General features: G+C 38.0%; 1 protein-coding gene across 1 annotated transcript in view; it reads left to right on the plus strand.

The window, feature by feature from the left end:
- KPNA1 (karyopherin subunit alpha 1) overlaps window positions 1-20,769 on the plus strand; it is an 84,321-nt gene that overhangs the window by 13,335 nt on the left and 50,217 nt on the right. The window contains exon 2 of the mRNA XM_047790858.1: window positions 11,502-11,635. Coding sequence (XP_047646814.1) covers window positions 11,507-11,635 — 129 coding nt within the window. The 5' untranslated portion in view covers window positions 11,502-11,506. The remainder of the gene's footprint in view (window positions 1-11,501; window positions 11,636-20,769) is intronic.

Genomic DNA, 20,769 nt, shown 5'->3' on the forward strand with positions numbered 1-20,769 from the left:
CAGGCTAGGGGTTGAATCGGAGCTGTAGCTGCCAGCCTACACCACAGCAACAGCAAACGCCCAAGCTGTGTCTGCGACCCACACCACAGCTCATGGCAACGCCCAGTCGTTAGTCACTGAGTGAGGGCCACGGATCGAACCTGTGTTCTCATGGATGCTAGTTGTGTTCTTAACCCGCTGAGCCACAACAGGAAGTCCCAAGATGTTTTAATCTTTGAATTGAATGCTAACTATCCAAGGACTTTTTTTTTTCCCCCCACTTAACAAGACAAAAAAGATTATCTGGACCAAAAATTCTCAGATTTTTTGGCCTCAGAACTTAACGCTTATTGAGGACCCTGAAGAAGTTTTGTTTATGTTATTGTGTGTTAATATTTACTGTATTAGAAATAAAAACAAAATTTTATTTTATTTATTTATGTACTTATTGTCTTCTGTCTTTTAAGGGCTGTACCTGTGGCACATGGAGCTGCCCAGGCTAGGGGTCGAATTGGAGCTGCAGCCATTGGCCTGCACCACAGCCACAACAACACCAGATCTGAGCGGCATCTTTGACCCACGCCACAGCTCACGGCAACCAGATCCTTAACCACTGATCCGGGCCAGGGATAGAACTTGTGTCCTCATGGATACTAGTTGGTTTCGTTAACTGCTGAGCCATAATGGGAACTCCAAAAACAACAAAAATTTAAAATTAAGGATTATGCAATAAATGGCCATTAGGCATCAGAGTGATGATGCCATCACATCACCAAGCTTCTGAAAACCTTGAGTAAAAGTGTAAAAAACATTTAACTTGTAATATTATGAAAACAGTGCTAATGAGAAGCATTTTTTCACCTATCATGTTGTCAGACATGGAAAAATTATCAGTCAGTCCTGGGTTAGTTGATGATGGTGGTGGGGAACTGTTAACACTTATATTCACTGGCACATTGGTGCGATATTTTAGAGGGATCTTTGACAGTATCAAAATTTTAAATGAGCATATTTTTGACCTCAAAGTTCCATTGTTTAGAATTCATTCATGGATATGATTGCAAAATATGTGCAAATACACAAAAGAGAATATGGGTTATAGCATTGTTTGTGATAGAAAATTACCAGTGATGGATAGGGTCTGGTTATTATGGTATCAAAATTAAATACTGTATTGTTAAAAAATGATAATGCTCTAGGCATTGGTATGGAAAATTGTCCAAAGTTGAAGCAAGTGCAGAACTGTGTGTAGAATAATATACAGTAGAATATATAACAGTAACCAAAAGGAGGAGTTGCTGTTGTGGTTCAGCAGAAATGAAGCCAGCTAGTATCCAGGAGGACATGGCTTTGATCCCTGGCTTTGCTCTGTGGCTTAAGGATCCAGCTGTGGGTAAGGATCCAGCGCTGCCATGAGCTGTGGTGTGGGTCACAGATGAGGCTCAGATCCTGTGTATTTGTGGCTGTGGTGTAAGTTGACAGTGATTCGACTCCTAGTCTGGGAACTTCCATATACTGTGGGTAAACCCCCCCCCCCAAACCTGAAAGGATATGTGTACATGGAGAACTTGATGGTTACCTTTAGAAACAAGGGAGAGGTACACTTTCATTTTCCTTTCTGTTCCGTTCTATGCTTTGAATTTAATTTTTTTTTTTTTTTTTTTTTTTTTTTTTTTTTTTTAGGGCCACACCTATAGCATATGGACGTTCTCAGGCTAAGGGTTGAATCAGCTACAGCTGCCGGCCTATGCCACAGCCGCAGCAACATGGGTTCTGAGCTGTGTCTGACCTACACCACAGCTCACGGCAACACCAGATCCTTAACCCACTGAGAAAGGCCAGGGATTGAACCCATGTCCTCATGGATCCTAGTTAGATTCATTTCTGCTGTGTCACAATGGGAACTCCCTAAAAAAATTTTTGAAATTAAGAGGCAGGAGTGTACTCTTAGAAATGGTAGAAATTGTTAGAATGTTGGTGTCATTTGTGAATTCTTGGATACCAAAATTTAACCAAAAAGTAAGAAGAAAAAAGAAAACCAAGAGGCCCTCACATTTCTCCTGTGTACCTGCCTCTTTTAAAGAACAACTTGATCAATTCTAATCAAACATAACTTACCACTTTTGCTCATCAGTTGTTATTTCTAATATCTGTGCCTTTATTTTGTACTCTTCTCTGTTTTGTGGGTCTTCCTGTTAGCCTGAACTGATGAAATTGTCTCTCCTTCACAACCTAGCTGAAATACCATCTTCTGTATGAAGCCATTCCTAATCACTTTAGTCAGGAGAGAGCTTTTTTTGAACCTTTAGAGCTATTTACAGCCATTTGTTCATTACACAAATATCAGGTGTGAGCTATATATGGGCCAAACAGGGAAACATGCTTTCATATGTTCTCTTCACCTTATAAGGCATTATCTACATATTGCAAATAAGGAAACCAAGATTTACCGTAGTATCTTCCTTACATCATGGTGCTAAGAAGTAAATTTCAAAACAGGGCTTCAAGGCCAGATCTCTTCTCTAGATTTGCTTCTTATGTCACTTTAATACAAAGCAACTGAATAATTAATTTTTTGTGAATATTTTTTCCTTTTAGAGTTTTTGTAGTTTAAAACGTTTTTGAAACTATATCCAGTCACTTGTGATAGACATGATAGAAGATAATATGAAAAAAAGAATGTATGTATGTATATATATGTGTGAGTGGATCACTTTCCTATACAGTAGAAAATGACAACATTGTAAATGAACTATAATTAAAAAAAAGACAAAAATTTTTGAAGTAACATCAAACTTACAGAAGTTTCAAGAAGTGTACAAAGCCCTCTGTATACCTTTCATCCACATTCCAAAATTGTTCATTTTACCTTTTACTCCATTTGTGTTATCATTTGTTCTCTCTCTGTGTATGTGTGTGGTATTTCCAATATTGTCTTTTCTTAATTGCTTGCCCTTCCAGCTCCATGTTGAATCTAGGCTTCTAATTATTTAAGTGTAATTGGGTTTGGCCTTATTAAACTTATATTCAGGTCTTGCCTTGTTACTATATTATAGGCTTTCTCTTTCCTTTAACCTGAAACTTCTGATTCTTGAATTTGGGTATCATTATAACACCGTTGCTTTATGCTGTATTGTGATATTTCAGAACCCAAATGCTTTCTGCTTCAGGAATCCAATTCTTCTCTCTGTGTCAGGTCTCAGCACCCATTAGTTATGATTCCTCCAGAATTACTTGCAAATTCTCATCTGCATTGCACCACTCTTTCAGTCCAGTCTGGCAAAATACGACTGAGTGTTTGTATTAGTCTGCTTGGGTTGCCATAAAAAAACAAACAAAAAAACACTGCAGGTTGAGTGATTTAAACAACAGAAACTCATTTTCTCACAGTTCTGAAGGCTAGAAGTCCAAGATCAGGGTTCCAACAGGGTTGGTTTCTGGTGAGGCGCCTCTTCCTGATTTGTGGATGACCACCTATCTGTTTCCTCCATGGCCTTTTCTCTGAGCACATAGCTGGGGGCTAGATAGAGTCTCTGGTGTCTTTTCCTCTGATAAGGACACCAGTCCTATTGGATTAGGGCCCCATCTTTATGACCTCATTTAACCTCAGTTATCTAGGAGCCTCCTAAATCCTTACCTGTAAAGGATGAGAGTAATAATTCTTGCCCTATAGGGTTTTTTTGTTTTGTTTTTGTTTTAAGGAAACGACCCAGGTAAAATAGATGATGTGACAGAGCACATCATAAATCAGTGATTCTCAAACCTGGCTTGCATCAAAATTGTCTTAAAAATAACTCTGTGATTTACAGTCTGATAGCATAAGAACTCTGCAACCCACTTCTTAGTACAGTTGGGGAAAAATATTAAAAAGCAGTTATTTAGAGCTTAAAGAATTGTTCTGTGGCATACAGTATGTATACACAGTATGTAGTGCTTCCAGTTGGAAGGAACATTTTCTTCCCGGGAGGAGCAGGACATCAGGATTTCTCCGCCTGCCCCTAGCTACCTGCTGCTGAGGCTAAGTTCTGGGCAAATGTGCTGGAGAAATAGGGGACCACCTTCTATCCAGTCCCTACTTGTGGACAGAGGCTCTACCTTGGGAAAAGAGCTGCTGAGCATACTAGGGAACAGATCACCTTTTCCATGTCTTATAATATGGTAGCACCATGTCAGGAGAGACAAGCTGAGAAGATCTCAGGTTACTGCCTGTCTCCCACCAAATATCAGTTCCTAAATGGGGTGTTATTCAGAAGAGTGTGCTGTTGTCCACTCTCCCATCTTGAGAGCCCTGGTTCAGAGATTTTACTTGGGAGTAGGGGAGAGAGGCAGGTCATAGAACAGATAGTGACTGGAGTTCTCCTGTGGCACAGAACATTAAGGATCTGCCATTGTCACTGCAAAGGCTTCAGTCACATTTGTGATGCAGGTTCGATCCCTGGCCTGGGAACTTCTGCATGCTGTAAGTACAGCCAAACAAAACAAAACAAAGCAAAAACAAAAACACCAAGCCAGGAGAAGCTGAAACCTAAGGACACTTTCAGCAACAATGGAGATTGTGGTGAAAGGCAGGAGGAAGATTTATAGATTCAAGATCAGGCTAAGCTGCAGGCCATTGAGTTTGCAGGCAAGAACTGGGATAAGAGACAGATGGAAGCAGCCTTCCTGGGGACAGAGGGAATGTCAGACACTGACCTGAAGCATCCTTCAGATGACCCTGATTTTGATTCGATTCCTCTGTAGAGCAATTTATGCCTGAAGCCATTCTTTAAAACAGTAGAGCAGTCAAACAGCAACTAGTAGAGTTTAATAGCTGGGAGTAGTCAGGTTGGGGGACACATACCCAGAGTTGCCACAGAGTGTTACATGAGATGTTGAGTTCTCAATAAAATGGTAAAAAAGGGAGTTCCCGTCGTGGCTCAGTGGTTAACGTACCCAACTAGGATCCATGAGGATGTGGGTTAGATCTCTGGCCTCATCAGTGGGTTAAGGATCTGTCGTTGCTATGGCTGTGGTGTAGGCTGGCAGCTGTAGCTCCAGTTCAGCCCCTAGCCTGGGAACCTCAATATGCTGTGGGTGCAGCCCTCAAAAGGCAAAAAAGGGGGGGGGTGGAAAAGATGCGTAAACAAAACCCAGGAAACTATAGCTAATACACTGGGAAAAGCAGACAACAGAAACTGCCTTGAAAGGGAACAGGCAGTTGGACCTAACACAAAATAGACTTCGAAGTAACCATATGTGTGTTCAAAGAATCAAAGGAAACCATGATTAAAGAAGTATGATGACAACTCATGAAATAGAGACTATCAGTAAAGAGACAAATTCAAAGAACAAAATGGAAATTCTGGAATTGGAAATATAACTGAGGAAAAGTTAGAGGGGTTCAATATTAGATTTGAACTAGGGGAAGAAAAAATTAGCAAACTTGCCAATAGATTGATAGAAATCCAAGGAAGGGAAAGAAAAAAAGAGCCGGAGAGGAATGTGGAGCACTCATTAAATGTACCACAGTGCACATAATGAGAGTATCAGAAGAGGGGAGAGAAAAAGTGGAGAAAATATTTGAGGAAACAGTGGCTGAAGACGTCTCAAATATGTTGAAAAACACTGACCTTCATAAACATCCAAAGAGCTCAAAGAACTTAAAGTAGGATTAATGTAAGAAAATCTACAAATGGACCTATTAGTGTAAAAATGTTGAAAATCAAAGGCAAGGAGCAAGTCTTCAGAGCAACAGGAGAAAAATAGCTGGTTACTTACAGAGAACCCTGATAAAAAATAATACCTGACTTCTTATCAGAAACCATGGAGTCCAGAAGGTGGTGGAATAGTGTTCCAGGTACTCAGATACTGTCAACCAGAATCCAGCAAAACTATCTTCTAAAAATGAAGTTGAAATACTTTGCAGATTACAAAAATTTAGAGACTTTGTTACTAGCAGGCCTGCCTTACAAGATTGCTAAGGGAAGTTCTTTAGGCTGAAAGAAAGCAAGTGTTCCCAGGTGGAAATTTGGATCCACATGAACAAATAGTACCAGTAACAGTAACCATGTAATGTCAAAAGAGAGTGTATGAACATATTTTCTTTCCTCCTTTTTTCTTAAAGCTGATTTAAAAAGCAATTGTTTAATATAATCATATGATGTATTCTTGGGCCCCTAGAAATGCGACATATTTGTAAAGTATCTGTTAATAACAGCTCAGAGGAGGTGAGTGGGAGCAAAACTGTGTTAAGCTAAGGAAATGACTATAGATGATAAAGTAATAATATAACTGTTGTTGGATTTGTAACAATATGTATAACAACAGTATCATAAAATGGGGGAATGTAATAGAATTATATAGCATAAGATTTCTATATCATTAGAATTAAGCTAATATAAGTCTGAAGCTGATTCTGATGAGTGAAAGAGTATATGGTAAGCCCTTGAGTAATTACTGGGGGGGGGGGAACTAAAGTCACTAAAGAAATTTAAGTGCTTCATTAGATAGTAGTTAATGCAAAAGAAAGCAGTAAAGGAGTAATAAAGGAACAAAAGACATGAGAAAATGAAAAAGCAGTCATCAATCCAACTGTATCAATAATAACACTAAATATAGAATGATTAAACAGTTTAATTGAAAAAGCAGAAATTGTCAGGCTGGATCCAACTATATTCTCTCTACAAGAGACCTACCAAGTTTAAAGATACACATACATTGAAAGTGTAAGAATGGCAAAAGATAGATTATATAAAAACAGCAACCATAAGAAAGCTGGAGTGACTATCCTAAAATCAGAAAAAATAGACTGTGGAGTTCTCGTTGTAGCTCACTAGGTGACGAACTCGAGTACTATCCCTGAGGATGCAGGTTTGATCCCTGGCCTTGGCTCAGTGGGTTAAGGATCCAGCACTGCCGTGATCTGTGATGTAGTTTGCAGACAGGGCTTGGATCCTGCATTGCTGTGGCTGCGGCATAGGCTGGCAGCTGCAGCTCCAGTTCGACCCCTAGCTTGCGAACTTGCATGTGCTGCAGGTGTGGCCCTAAAAAGTAAAGAAGAAATACACTTTAAAACAAAAAAACGTTACTAGCGCTAAAGAGACATTTTATAGTGATGAAAGGGTCCGCCCACTAGGTAGGTAAAAGTTATGTATGTACGTAGTAATAGCACTAAAATACGTGAAGCAGAAACTGACAGGAATTAAGGGAGAAATAGACTCTTCACCAGTAATGGTTGAGAGACTTCAATTCTGTACTTTCAGTAAGTACAGAACAACTTGGCATAAGATCAACAAGGAAACAACACTATAAACCAACTAGACTCAGCAAACATGTGTAGAACACACCACCACCCAGCAATAGCAGAACAGCAGGTGTAGCCATAAAAAGCAAAAGAGAAAGAAGAAAAAAATAAACATACTCCTAGATAACCAGTGGGTGAAAGAAATAAGAGAAATAAGAAAATATTTTGAGGTAATTGAAAATGAAGTAACCATCTATCAGAACTTCAAGAATATAGCTAAAGCAATGTTTAGAGGGAAACTCCTAGCACTAAATACCTATATTAAGAAAGAAGGAGTTCCCTTCATGGCTCAGTGGAAACAAATCTGACTAGCTGTGGTGTAGGCCAGCGGCTACAGCTCCCATTCGACCACTAGCCTGGGAACTTCCATGTGGCACAGGTGCGGCCCAAAAAGATGAAAGAAGGAAGAATGCTCACGTAACTAGCATCAGAAATGAAAGGGGGAACATTACTCACCTTAAAGTAATTAAAAGGATTATAGAGGAATCCTATGAACAGCTGTGTATCAGTATGTTACATAGCTTAGGTAAAATGGACACTTATTTATTTATTTATTTTTTAATTGGCTTTTATTGGGCCGCATCTGCGGCATATTGAAGTTCCCAGGCTAGGGATTGAATCAGAGAGGCAGCTGCCAGCCTACGCCACAGCAATGCCAGATCCAAGCCACATTTGCAACCCACAACACAGCTCACGGCAACACCAGATCCTTAATCCACTGAGCAAGGCCACGGATCAAGGCCACATCCTCGTGGTTACTACTTGGGTTTGTTACCATTGAGCCACAACAGGAACTCTGACACCTTTTTAGAAAGACGAAAACTGACTTAAATAGACATTCTATATAGACCTATAACAAATGAGGAGATTGAACTAACTATAAAACTGCCTGCATAGACAAATCCAAGCCTGCTGAATTGTACCAGACATTTAAAGAAGAATTAGGACTATCTTTTCATCAGTGCCTCTGAAAAATTGAGAGGGCGGGGACACTTCCCATCTTATTTTATGAAGCCGGTATTACCCTGATGCTGAAGACATCACTAGGAAAGGACAGACCAATGTAATATCTCTTATAAATATGAACATGAAAATTCTCAACAAATTAACAAAACTAAATTCAGTAGTATATAAAAATGTTTATACACCCTGATCAAGTGGCATTTATCCTAAGAATGTAAGATTGGTGTAAAATTCACAAATATGTAATGTATCAATAAAATAAAGTTACAGTCATTGTAAAAGATGCAGAAAAAAACATCTGACAAAATTCTAACACCCTTTACTGGTAAAGAAAAGAAAAGAAAAGAAAAAAACTAGAAATAGTAAACTTCCTTAACATGAAAAAGGACATCTGTGAAAAATCCAGAGGTAACAGTTGATGGTGAAAGACTGGATACTTTCCCCTAATCAGGAATAAGACAAGATTTTCTGCTCTCTCCACTTCTGTTTGACATGGTATTGAAGGTTCTAGCCATGACCATTATTCAAGAAGAAAAGGCACCAAGGTTGGAAAGAGAGAAGCAAAACTATCTTTGACAGGTGACAATATCTTGTATGTAGAAAATTGTAATGAATCCACTAATATTAAAATTAACAAGTTCAGCAAGGCTGTGAGATACAAAATCAGTATATAAAAATTGATTGTATTTATATAGACTTGTCATGAACAATCCAAAAGTGACATTAAGAAAATAATTCCATTTACAGTAGCGTCACAAATATTAAAACATTTAATATTTAACAAATATTAAATTTAATTCAACCAAAGTGTAAAACACTTTGAAAACTACAAAACATGTCAAAAGAGATTAAAATTCTAAGTAAAGGAGTTCCCGTCGTGGCTCAGTGGTTAACGAATCTGACTAGGAACCATGAGGTTTCGGGGTTTGATCCCTGGCCTCTCTCAGTGGGTTAAGGATCCAGTGTTGCCATGACCTGTGGTGTAGGTCGCAGACTCGGCTCTGATCCCCTGTTGCTCTGGCTCTGGCATAGGCCGATGGCTACAGCTCCGATTCGACCCCTAGCCTGGGAACCTCCATATGCCACGGGAGTGGCCCAAGACAGTGGCAAAAAGACAAAAAAATAAAAAATAAAAATAAATAAAATTCTAAGTAAAAAATAATTATGTCTTCATGAGTTGGAGGATTTAACATTAAGGTGTCGGTACTCCCCAAATTGATCTGCAGGTTCAGTGCAGTTCATATTGGAATCCCAGCTGACTTCTTTGTAGAAATTGACAGGTTGATTCTGAAATTTATGTGAAATAGCAGTGCATCTAGATGAACCAAAACTATCTTGAAAAAGAGTAAATAGGACTTATACTTCCTGTTTTTAAAACTTCCTACAAAAATGATAAATGGGGAGTTCCCATTGTGGCTTAGCAGGACCCAGTATAGTGTCCATGAGAATAAAGGTTTGATCCCTGTCCTTGTTCAGTGGATTAAGGATCTAACATTGCCACAAGCTGTGGTATAGGCTGCAGATGGGGCTCGGATCCAGTTTTGCTGTGGCTGTGGTGTAGGCTTGCACCTATAGCTCCAATTTGACCCCTAGTCTGGAAACTTCCATATGCTGCAGGTGTGGCTTTAAAAAGAAAAAACAGTAATCAGAATTGTGTGGAGTTGGCATAAAGATACACATACAGATCAATGGAATAGAATTGAAAGTTGAGAAAACTGTGTTTCTCTGATCCAATGAGTTTGAGAAAGGGCATCAAGACCATTCAATGGAGAAAGAATAGTCTTTTCAATAAATAGTTCTGGAACAACTGGTAGTCATATGCAAAATAATGAAGTTGGACCCTTATCTCACATCATATACAGAAATTAACTCAAAATGGGTGACAAACCTAAATGTAAGAGAATAAACTCTAAAACCTTTTGTGCTTCAAAGTACATCATCAAGAAAGTAAAAAGACAACCTATAGAAGGGAAGAAAATATTAACAAATTGTAGATTTGGCAGAATACATAAAGAATTCATACAGCTCAATGGTAAAAAAAAGACATAACCCAGTTTTAAAATGGTTAAAGAATCTGAATAGACTTTTTTTATGGAGGATATGTAGTTGGCAAATAAATATTTTAAAAGACATCTAGCCATCTAGACTGGCTAGAATCACAAGGTTGTTATACTTTTGATCTCATGTTAAGGTGCTATACACCTGAAACAAACACATTATTGTAAATCAACTATATATACTTCAATTAAAAAAAAGTTTTAATAGCAGGTATTGGTGAGGATGTGGTTGGCAAACCTTGGTACACTTCTGTTGGGAATGTAAAATGGTGAAGCCATTTTGGAAAAGGTTTGGCAGTTCTTGAAATGATTAAACAATGTATATAAATATATACCCAAGAGAAATGAAAACAATTCTGCATAAAAACTTGTCCACATGTATTTATGGAAGCACTATTCATAATAGCCAAAAAGTGGAAAGCATCCAAATGTCCATCATTTGATGAGTTGGTAAGTATAATGGAGTATGTATGTATGATGGGATAGTATTCAGCCAAAAAAGGGAATAAAGTACTAATATATGCTGCAACATAGTTGAGCTTTGAAAATATTATGCTAAGTGGAAGAAAGCCAGGCTCAAAAGATCACACATAATTCTATTCATATAAAATATCAAGAATAGGAGTGATCACTTTTGAGGTGGTGAAAATGTTAAAAAAAATTAACTGTGGTGATGGTTGCACATAATTGTGAACATACTAATGGTACCCTTTAATAAAGCTGTTGAAGTAATCATTTGACATTCCAGTGTGGGGGATCTGGGCACGTATACCTGTATGTTTAAAAAACTGAAGTATTGGAGTTCCTGTCGTGGCTCAGCGGTAAACGAACCTGACCAGTATCCATGAGGATGCGGGTTCGGTCCCTGGCCTCCCTCAGTGGGTTAAGGATCCGGCATTGCGGTGAGCTGTGGTGTAGGTCGCAGACATGGCTCAGATCTGGAATTGTTGTGGATGTGGTATAGGCCAGTGGCTATAGCTCCAGTTCGACCTCTAGCCTGGGAACCTATGGATCTGGTGTAGGTCACAGACATGGCTCAGATCCTGCGTTGCTTTGGCTGTGGTATAGGCCAACAGCTGTATCTTTTTCGACCCCTAGCCTGGGAACCTCCTTGTGCTGTGGGACAGAAAAAAAAAAAAAAAAGGCGAGCTATTAAAGTAACAGAGCTCTTTATGTTAAGCTAAGTTCTTCTGTTCCCTCCCTTTCTCTCATTTTTGTAGAAATCATGACTACCCCAGGAAAAGAGAACTTTCGCCTGAAAAGTTATAAAAATAAGTCCCTGAATCCTGATGAGATGCGCAGAAGAAGGGAGGAAGAAGGACTGCAGTTACGTAAGCAGAAAAGAGAAGAGCAGGTAAGTCCTTTAACCTCATTAATTTCTCAGAACTAACATAATGTTCCATTTTAATCCTGACAGCAAACCTTTGTTTTAATTTTAATGATGTTTAATACATATGTGTGTGTATATATACATACATTACCTCCCCCCACTATAAAACCAAAAATCCTTTATTTTAGGTGTAGGAGAGTGTAGGTAATGAAAGGTAGGATATAAGAATGGAGAAATCTCTCAGGTTACTATGTTCCTAGTATAACCTCTGTTTAGTATTTTGGCCTGTTAAATTTTTCTAAAGTTACAACTTCTGTAAGGATTGTATGTGTATATTAATGAATTCTCAAGTGGCCAATAAATTATTGCTTTTTATTCTGAATTTTAATTTGAAAGTTTATAAACATATACAAAAATATAGAGTAGATAATGAACCTCATAAACCCATCCTTTGGGTTCAATAATTGTCAACAGTTTGCTGTATTTGATTCATGTGTCTATCTTTACTTTTTTTTTTTTTTTTTGTCTTTTGTTGTTGTTGTTGCTATTTCTTGGGCCGCTCCCGCGGCATATGGAGGTTCCCAGGCTAGGGGTCTAATCGGGAGCTGTAGCCACCGGCCTACGCCAGAGCCACAGCAACTCGGGATCCGAGCCGCGTCTGCAACCTACACCACAGCTCACGGCAACGCCGGATCGTCAACCCACTGAGCAAGGGCAGGGACCGAACCCGCAACCTCATGGTTCCTAGTCGGATTCGTTAACCACTGCGCCACGACGGGAACTCCTATCTTTACTTTGTTTATTATGACGTATTTTAAACAAAATTTCAAGGACTAAGTCTTTTCACTCCTCAATTCTGTATAAAGACATTCAGGGCAAGGATTTTTGATCATTTTAAACCAGAGAACATCTACAAGTGATCCCAAGACTCACTCTCACTTTACCTTACTCTAAAAATACTCATAGAACAGGTGATCCATCACTTTTGGCAAAGAAATTTAAAAGATAGAATAGAATACTTAGGTGACTTTTTTTTCCTAAGACTTGAGCTTGGAAGGACCACTTGACCCCCATACTATAAAAGCTCTGTAAAAGGCATACCTGAGAAATAAGGTAATCTGATAAAAAATATTTTTTAGTGAGGTATTCTCGATATATACACTGTTGTTTTGAGTAGTTCACTAGATAATCCAGTTATGTGAAGTCCAAGAGTACATTACAACCTCAGTGTTTTGTTTAGGCTACAAATGTTTGAATCACTATGTCATTCTTACTGTTTGAGGGTAGGGACTGAGTTTGTAGTATTGTAATACAGCTTATATTAACTTCAGCAAATTAAGTTAGGAGTTTTTAACATTCTGCTTTATGATCTTTGAAAGCAACCACTTGCTCATAAAAGGATTAGTTTCTTTTGGTTTCTTGTTGCCTCTTTATTCCTCTGTGTGTCTTATTTGAAGTGGAACCTTTTCTTTGGATGAGCATTTATTTAGCTTCTGTTTTGGGGGTAAGTTTCAGAAATTACAACAGTACTGTTACATATTTATATTTGCCTGTAAATATGAATACATGTATACACACCCAAGCACAAGTCTGAATATAACCAGTAGCCTATGACTTATATTTGGCATGAAGCCATTTGAAGATGTAGTAATGGCGCTCTGCCATTAGTAGTGTACATTTTATACTGTTTCTTTTTGGTGATGGGGATTTTGTGTTATTAGACTTCATTATAATATAAACAAAATAAAATTTTCATATTCAGTTGCCTGAAGGCATTTTTTTTTCCGTCTTTTTTTTTTTTAGGGCTGCACCCATGGCATGTGGAAATTCCCAGGCTAGGGGTCTAGTTGGAGCTGCAGCTGTTGGCCTGCACCACTGCCACAGCAATGCCAGATCTGAGCCGTGTCTGCGACCTACACATGGCAATTCCAGATCCTTAACCCACTGAGCGAGGCCAGGGATCAAATTCTCATCCTCATGGAAACTAGTCGGGTTTGTTACTGATGAGCCACAACTGGCACTTCTAAGGCAGATGCTTTATCAGGTGACAGGTATAGCCCCACTTATCTGACTAATAAAACACTGATAGTTGAAGTTCTGTCATCTTCATTGAATGTGATCTGAAACTGTGCTAGTGCTTTAAGATATTTCTATGATAAGTTTCTGGAATATTGTTCTATTTAAAATCTTCCAAAAAAAAAAAGGAGTTCCCGTTGTGGCACAACAGAAAGGAATCCGACTAGGAGCCATGAGGTTGTGGACTAGATCCCCGGCCTCGCTCAGTGGGTTAGGGATCCACCGTTGCCATGAGCTGTGGTGTAGGTCACAGTTAGGGCTCGGATCTGGCATGGCTGTGGTGTAGGCTGACAGCTGTAGCTCCAATTCGACTCCTAGCCTGGGAACCTCCATATGCTTCAGGTGTGGCCCTAAAAAGCAAAAAAAAAAAAAACCAAACAAACCCAAAAACAAAAAACTTAATTTTGGGAGTTCCCGTCATGGCTCAGAGGAAATGAATCTGACTAGCATCCATGAGGATCCAGGTTCGATCCCTGGCCTTGCTCATTGGGTTAAGGATCTGGTATTGCCTTGAGCTGTGGTGTAGGTCGCAGATGTGGCTCAGATCTGGAGTTCCTGTGAATGTGCTATGGGCCAGGGGCTATAGCTCCAATTCGACCTCTAGCCTGGGAACCTCCATGTGTCGCAGGTGTGGCCCTAAAAAGACAAAAAATAAAAATAAATAAATAAAATCTTAATTTTGTTGTTTCATACATGCCGTCTTATGTAGGGAGAACTCATAAAAACAAATCATGCTTCTTAATATCACATCAGTACTTGTTTCATGCCTAATTTGTAAAATAGTAAACATCAGTAAAATACAGATTCATTTAGGTACTATTTATCTTCCCATAGTTGCTCTGTCATCTATCGGGAAAAATTACAGGCTTGGGCCAGCTGCACAGCTAGATTTGAGGGTAGTACAGGAGTTGATGCTGCCAAGTACACAGAAGATAACTGCATCTTTTAGAACTTTACTTGTAGCAGACTAGCACTTAATATCTGTTATTTATGTAGCACTGTATAAATGGCCTTTGTTTATTTGACACCAACAGATCAAACTAAAATTCATTTTTTTGGCAAAAAATTTGCTAGTTCATGTCATTCTGATTGAGCCAGTTTTGTAATTTTTTCATGTATTAAAAGATGAACACTTTACATTTACTATTAAAATACTTTGAATTGGAGTTCCCTGATGGCCTAGCCATGTTGGCACTGTTGTGGCTCTGGTTACTGCTGTGGTGCGGGTTTGATCCCTGGCCTGGGAACTTCCACATGCCATGGGTGCAGCCATATAAAAATATACGTGTGTGTGTGTGTGTGTGTGTGTGTATGTGTTAAACAGACTCTTGCTAACTCAGTGTGAGTAGGTAACATTAGTAACACTGAGATGCTAAAAAGTGTGTAAAACCCATAGTGATGAAGAGTGGGCACTTGCTTGATGTTTTTATTTACAGGAAATATCTCATGAAATGAACAAGTTGATAAAACTTGTGGACAGCCAGCCAACTTTTCCCACTGAATAACTTGGTTGATGAATTCAGGCAACATGTACTCTATATAAGGCATGCAAATCATGATTATTTTGGTAGTTTTTGTCTTTTATAAAACCTGTTTTTTGTGACAGCATGGATGTACTTTGAAGGCATTATGTGGAGTGAAATAAGCCAGAGAAAGATACATACTGTATGATTTTGCTTATATGTGGAGTCTAAAAACAAACAAAAAACCCAAACTCATAGGAAAAGAGATTAGACTTGTGGTTATCAGAGGTGGATGATTGGAGGAGGAAGAATAGGAAGAAGGTGCTCAAAAGGGACAAACTTCCAGGTATAAGATAAATAAGTACTAGGGAAGTAACGTACAGTGTGACTATGGCTAACACTGGTGTATAATATATAGGAAAGATGTTAAGAGAGTAAATCCTAGGGGGTTCTCATCAAAAGGAAAATTTTTTCTTTCTTTTTATTGTATCTATATGAGAAGATGGATGTTAGCTGAACCTAGTGTGGTAATCATTTCACAGTATATGTAAATCAAACCATCATGCTGAATATCTTAAACTTGTATAGTGATATATGTCAATTATTTCTTAATTCTTAATAAAACTGGAGGCAAAAGATTAAGCCAAAAGGGAGAAGAAACAGATGAAAAAAAAAAACCCAAATACCTATTTTTCTCTGAGTAATACGTGTACATAATTAAAAAAGTTAAATGGGAGTTCCCGTTGTGGCTTAGTGGCTAATGAATCCAACTAGGAACCATGAGGTTTCGGGTTTGATCCCTGGCCTTGCTCACTGGGTTAAGGATCTGGCGTTGCTGTGAGCTGTGGTGTAGGTCTCAGACTTGGCTCGGATTCCATGTTGCTGTGGCTGTGGTGTAGGCCAGTGGTTACAGCTCCTATTAGACCCCTAGCCGGGGAACCTCCATGTGCCGCATATGCGGCCCTGAAAAGACCAAAAAAAATTAAAAAAAAACCCAGTTAAATGATGCTAAAATACTTGAAACCAAACTAGCAGTATTCCTGGTCTCATTCCCAAGTAAATCTCTCAGCTGTTCAGTGTGGTTTATGCTATATATATGAGTAATAGGTATATGTTACTCTATGTCTTTATCAATTAAAAATATTATCTATTGATGTTCTGTTACAGTAGGTAAAGATTTAAGCTCTTTAACCCATTCTTTCCCTTGTGTATGCATCTTCCTAGTATAGTTCTAAGTTTTCATGGCTGAGTTGAATAGTATACTGTGGTTACATTTCTTTCCTTATACTTCATTTTTCCTAGAGTGAATTGTCTGGTTCTTTACCTGCTTGGCTTTCTTTGTTCCTGGCTGTCTTCTGAATTATTTTTTGTTTTCTTTTCTTTTTTAACTTGGTTGAACTTCTCATATAGTTTCAGTTCTATTTCTTTACTTTGGAGACCTTCACCTTACATTTTTTTCTCTCTTGTTCCAGGCAGCATTGTTTATCCTAAGGTGGGCTTGCTGCATAGTTTTAGGACTTCCTTTTGCTGGTGACTTCTCATCTCTTCCCTTAACATGATCTTTTTAATATAAATGGTATTGTGTTTTTGATTTTAAATTCCATGATCATATCATATTAAAGACACTGCCTGTGAATATAAATTTTCCAGTATCAATAGATGTAAGTTAGTGATTAGGTTTGATTTTTGAGTCATAAAACAAATCAAAATGAGGGAGGCTATCCTTAAAAATAAAAGGGATTAAAAGGCCCTTACCGTGTGTCATGCTTGTGATTAAACCAGAGAGAGAGGAATTATTTAATATACTTTAAAATATGGCAATATAATTATTTCTATTGGGATATATCTTAAGGACAAAAGTATTAACAAATCTTAAGCTGCTTTTAGTAATGATAGAGGAATGATACTTACTCTGAAACTGTATATCCTTGTATATGAATACAACAAATAAGTATTTATGTACTTAATATTAGGAACCTGGATTTTTTAGCCTAAGAATATTTGAAAATGTAAAAACAAATTATATAAATTTAAATTGGTAATATCACTAGGGATTCTTGACATGTTTTCTTTAAACACACACACACACACACACACACACACACACACACACACACACCAGCTCTCTCCTAAAAAGGCCTAGAGATAGTGAAGTACCTTGTAGCAGTGAGCACTCCTGGTACCCTGAAATGGTGGTCATTGAACTTTTTCTCTCAAAGGAACAAGGCTCCTTGGAAAAATAATTGATTCTCCATTAAAGATATTCAAGGTGAACCTGTAATTTTTTTTCATAGCATAAAACAGGGAAGTTGTTTAAGATGTGAAATTGTGTTGAAAAGGCTGAGGAGGTAGCTTGAACAGGCTCCCATTAGCTAAAAGTAGGATAATTTGAGTTTCAGAAAGAATATTATGGGAGTTTTGCTTACAGCCAAGGTGAAGTAGCAGGGACCAGCATTACTCTCATACCTGAAACAGTGAAGAGTAAATAGGCAAAATAGGTGAAACAGCAATTCAAGACACCAGTCATCAAAGAACTTACAGCTATCCTTAAACTATTGCAAAAGATTGAAGAAGAAAGAACACTCACAAAATCATTCTGTGAAGCCACCATCACCTTGATACCAAAACCAAAGACACTATAGAAAGGAAATTTTAGGTCAGTATCTTTAATGAATATAGGTGTAAACATTTTCAACAAAGAATTAGCAGACCAAATCCAACAATATATAAAAAGGATCATACACCATCATCAAGTTGGATTCACCCCAGGTTCATAGGATAGTGCACATGCAAATATCCCCATTAACAAAAAAAAGACAAAAAACTACATGATCACCTCAGTTGATGCAAAAAAAAGCATTTGATAAAATTCAACATACATTCATAATAAAAACTCTCACCAAAGTGAGTATAGAAGGCTGTGTCTCAACATAAAGAAAGCATTGATAAGAAACCTACAGCCAGCCTAATACTCAGTGGTGAAATCTGAAAGCCTTCCTGCTAAATTTTGGAATAAGACAAGATGGCCACTCTTCTCACTTCTATTGAGCATAGTATTGGGAATCCTAGCCATAGCAGTCAGATAAGAAAAATAAAGAAATGGTATCTGTGGAGTTCCTGTCATGGCTCAGTGGTTAACGAATCAAACTAGGATCCATGAGGATGTGGGTTTGATCCTTGGCCTCGCTCAGTGGGTTAAGGATCTTGCCTTGCTGTGAGCTGTAGTGTAGGTCACAGACGTGGCTTGGATCTGCCGTTGCCGTGGCTGTGGTGTATGCCAGCAGCTGTAGCTCCAATTGGACCCCTAGCCTGGGAACCTCAAAATGCTGTGGGTGCGGTCCGAAAGAAAGAAAGAAATTGTATCCAGATTAGAAGGGAAGAAGTAAAATTGTCTTTATATACAAATGACATGATGCTCTATAAAGAAAACCCTAAAGACTCCACACAAAAACTGTTGAAACTGATAAATGAATTCATCAGAGTAACAGAATATAAGATTAATATACAGAAGTCTGTGGATTTCATTGCACTATCAATGAAATTCCAGAGAGGGAAAGTTAAAGAAACAGTCCCTTTTAAAATCACATCTACCCCCCCCCCCCAAAAAAAAACCTTAGGAATAAACCTGACAAAGGTGGTGAAAGAATTATATGTTGAGAGCTATAAAACATTAATAAAAGAAAATAGTTAAAATGGCTGTACTTCCCAGAGCAGTCTACAGATTTAATGTGATCCCTATCAAATTATGCATGACATTTTTCACAGAATTAGAACCAAATAATCCTAAAATTTATATGGAACCACAAAAGAGCCAGAATTGCCAAAGCAATCCTGAGGAAAAAGAACAAAGCTGGTGGCATAACCCTCTCAGATTTCAGACAATAAAGACGATGGATCACTGGAACAGAGTAGAGAACCCAGAAGTAAATGGAGTTCAGCTAATCTTTGACAAGGGAGGCAAGAACATACAATGGAGAAAAGACAGCAAGTGGTGTCAGGAAAGCTGGACAGCCTCATGTAAATAAGTGAAGTTAGAACACTTACACCTTATGTAAAAATAAACTCAAGATGGCTTAAATACTAACAGACATAAAAGGAGAAATTTATGGCAATACAATAGTAGTAGTAGGAGACTTTAACATCCCACTCACATCAATGGACAGATCCTCTAGACAGAAAATCAGTAAGGCAACAGAGATTCTAAATGACATAATAGAAAAGTTAGACTCAGTCGACATTTTCAGGACATTATGTCCAAAAAAATCAGAATATACATTCTTCTCAAGTACACATGGAACATTCTCAAGGATTGATCACATACTGGGGCACAAAGCTAACCTCAACAAATTTAAGAGTATAGACATTATTTCAGGTATCTTCTCTGACCACAATGGCATGAAACTAGAACTCAACTACAGGAAAAGAAATGAGAAAAAACTTACTAGGTGGAGATTAACAACATGCTACTAAAAAACTCATGGGTCAATGAGGAAATCAAAAGGAAATAAAAAAATACCTCGAGACAAATGATAATGAAGACACAACCACTCAAAATCTATGGGACACTGCAAAAGTGGTGCTCAGAAGTTGGCCATACAGGCCTTCCTTAAAAAAAAAAAGAAAAATCTCAAATTGACAACTTAACTCACCACCTAAATGAATTGGAAAAAGAACAACAAACAAAACCTAAATTCAGCAGTAGGAAGGAAATCATAAAGATCACAAAGGAAATCAATAAAATAGAGATTAAAAAAAAATGGTAGAAAAAGTCAGTAAAACCAAGAGCTAGTTATTTGAAAAGGTAAACAAAATTGACAAACCTCTGGCTAGACACCATGAAGAGAGAAAAAACCCAAATAAAATAAGAAAAGAAAAAGAAGTCACAACCAATACTACAGAAATACAAAAAACCATGAGAGAATTCTATGAACAACTGTATGCCAACAAATTTGACAACCTAGAAGAAATGGACAACTTTCTAGAGACTTAGAGCCTGCCAAAACTGAATCAAGAAGCAATAGATCAACTGAACAGACCAGTCACTAGAAATGAAATTGAATGTGTCATAAAAACATTCCCTACAAATAAAAGTCCAAGACCAGATGGCTTCACAGGTGAATTCTACAAACATACAAAGAGGAACTTATACACATCCTCCTTAAACTTTTTCAAAAGGTTGAAGAAGAAGGAGCACTTCCAAAGACATTCTGTGATGCCACCATCACCCTAATTCCAAAACCGGACAAAGATACCCCCCCAAAAAAAACTATAGGTCATTATTGTTGATGAATTATAGATGCAAAAATTCTCAACAAAATTTTAGCCAATCAAATCCAACAACATAAAAAAAAGATCATACACCATGACCAGGTGGGATTCAGCCCAGTTTCACAAGGATAGTTCAACATATGCAAATAAATCAATGTTATACACCACATTAACAAAAGAAAGGTCAAAAACCACATGATCATCTCAGTAGATGGAGGAAAAGCATTTGACAAAGTCCAACATCCATTCATGATCAAAACTCTTAGCAAAGTTGGAGTTCCTGTTGTGGTATATCGGAAATGAGTCCGACCAGGAACCATGAGGTTGCAGGTTCGATCCCTGGCCTCACTC

Source organism: Phacochoerus africanus, chromosome 1 (assembly GCF_016906955.1).
Source record: "Phacochoerus africanus isolate WHEZ1 chromosome 1, ROS_Pafr_v1, whole genome shotgun sequence".
NCBI lineage: Eukaryota > Metazoa > Chordata > Mammalia > Artiodactyla > Suidae > Phacochoerus > Phacochoerus africanus.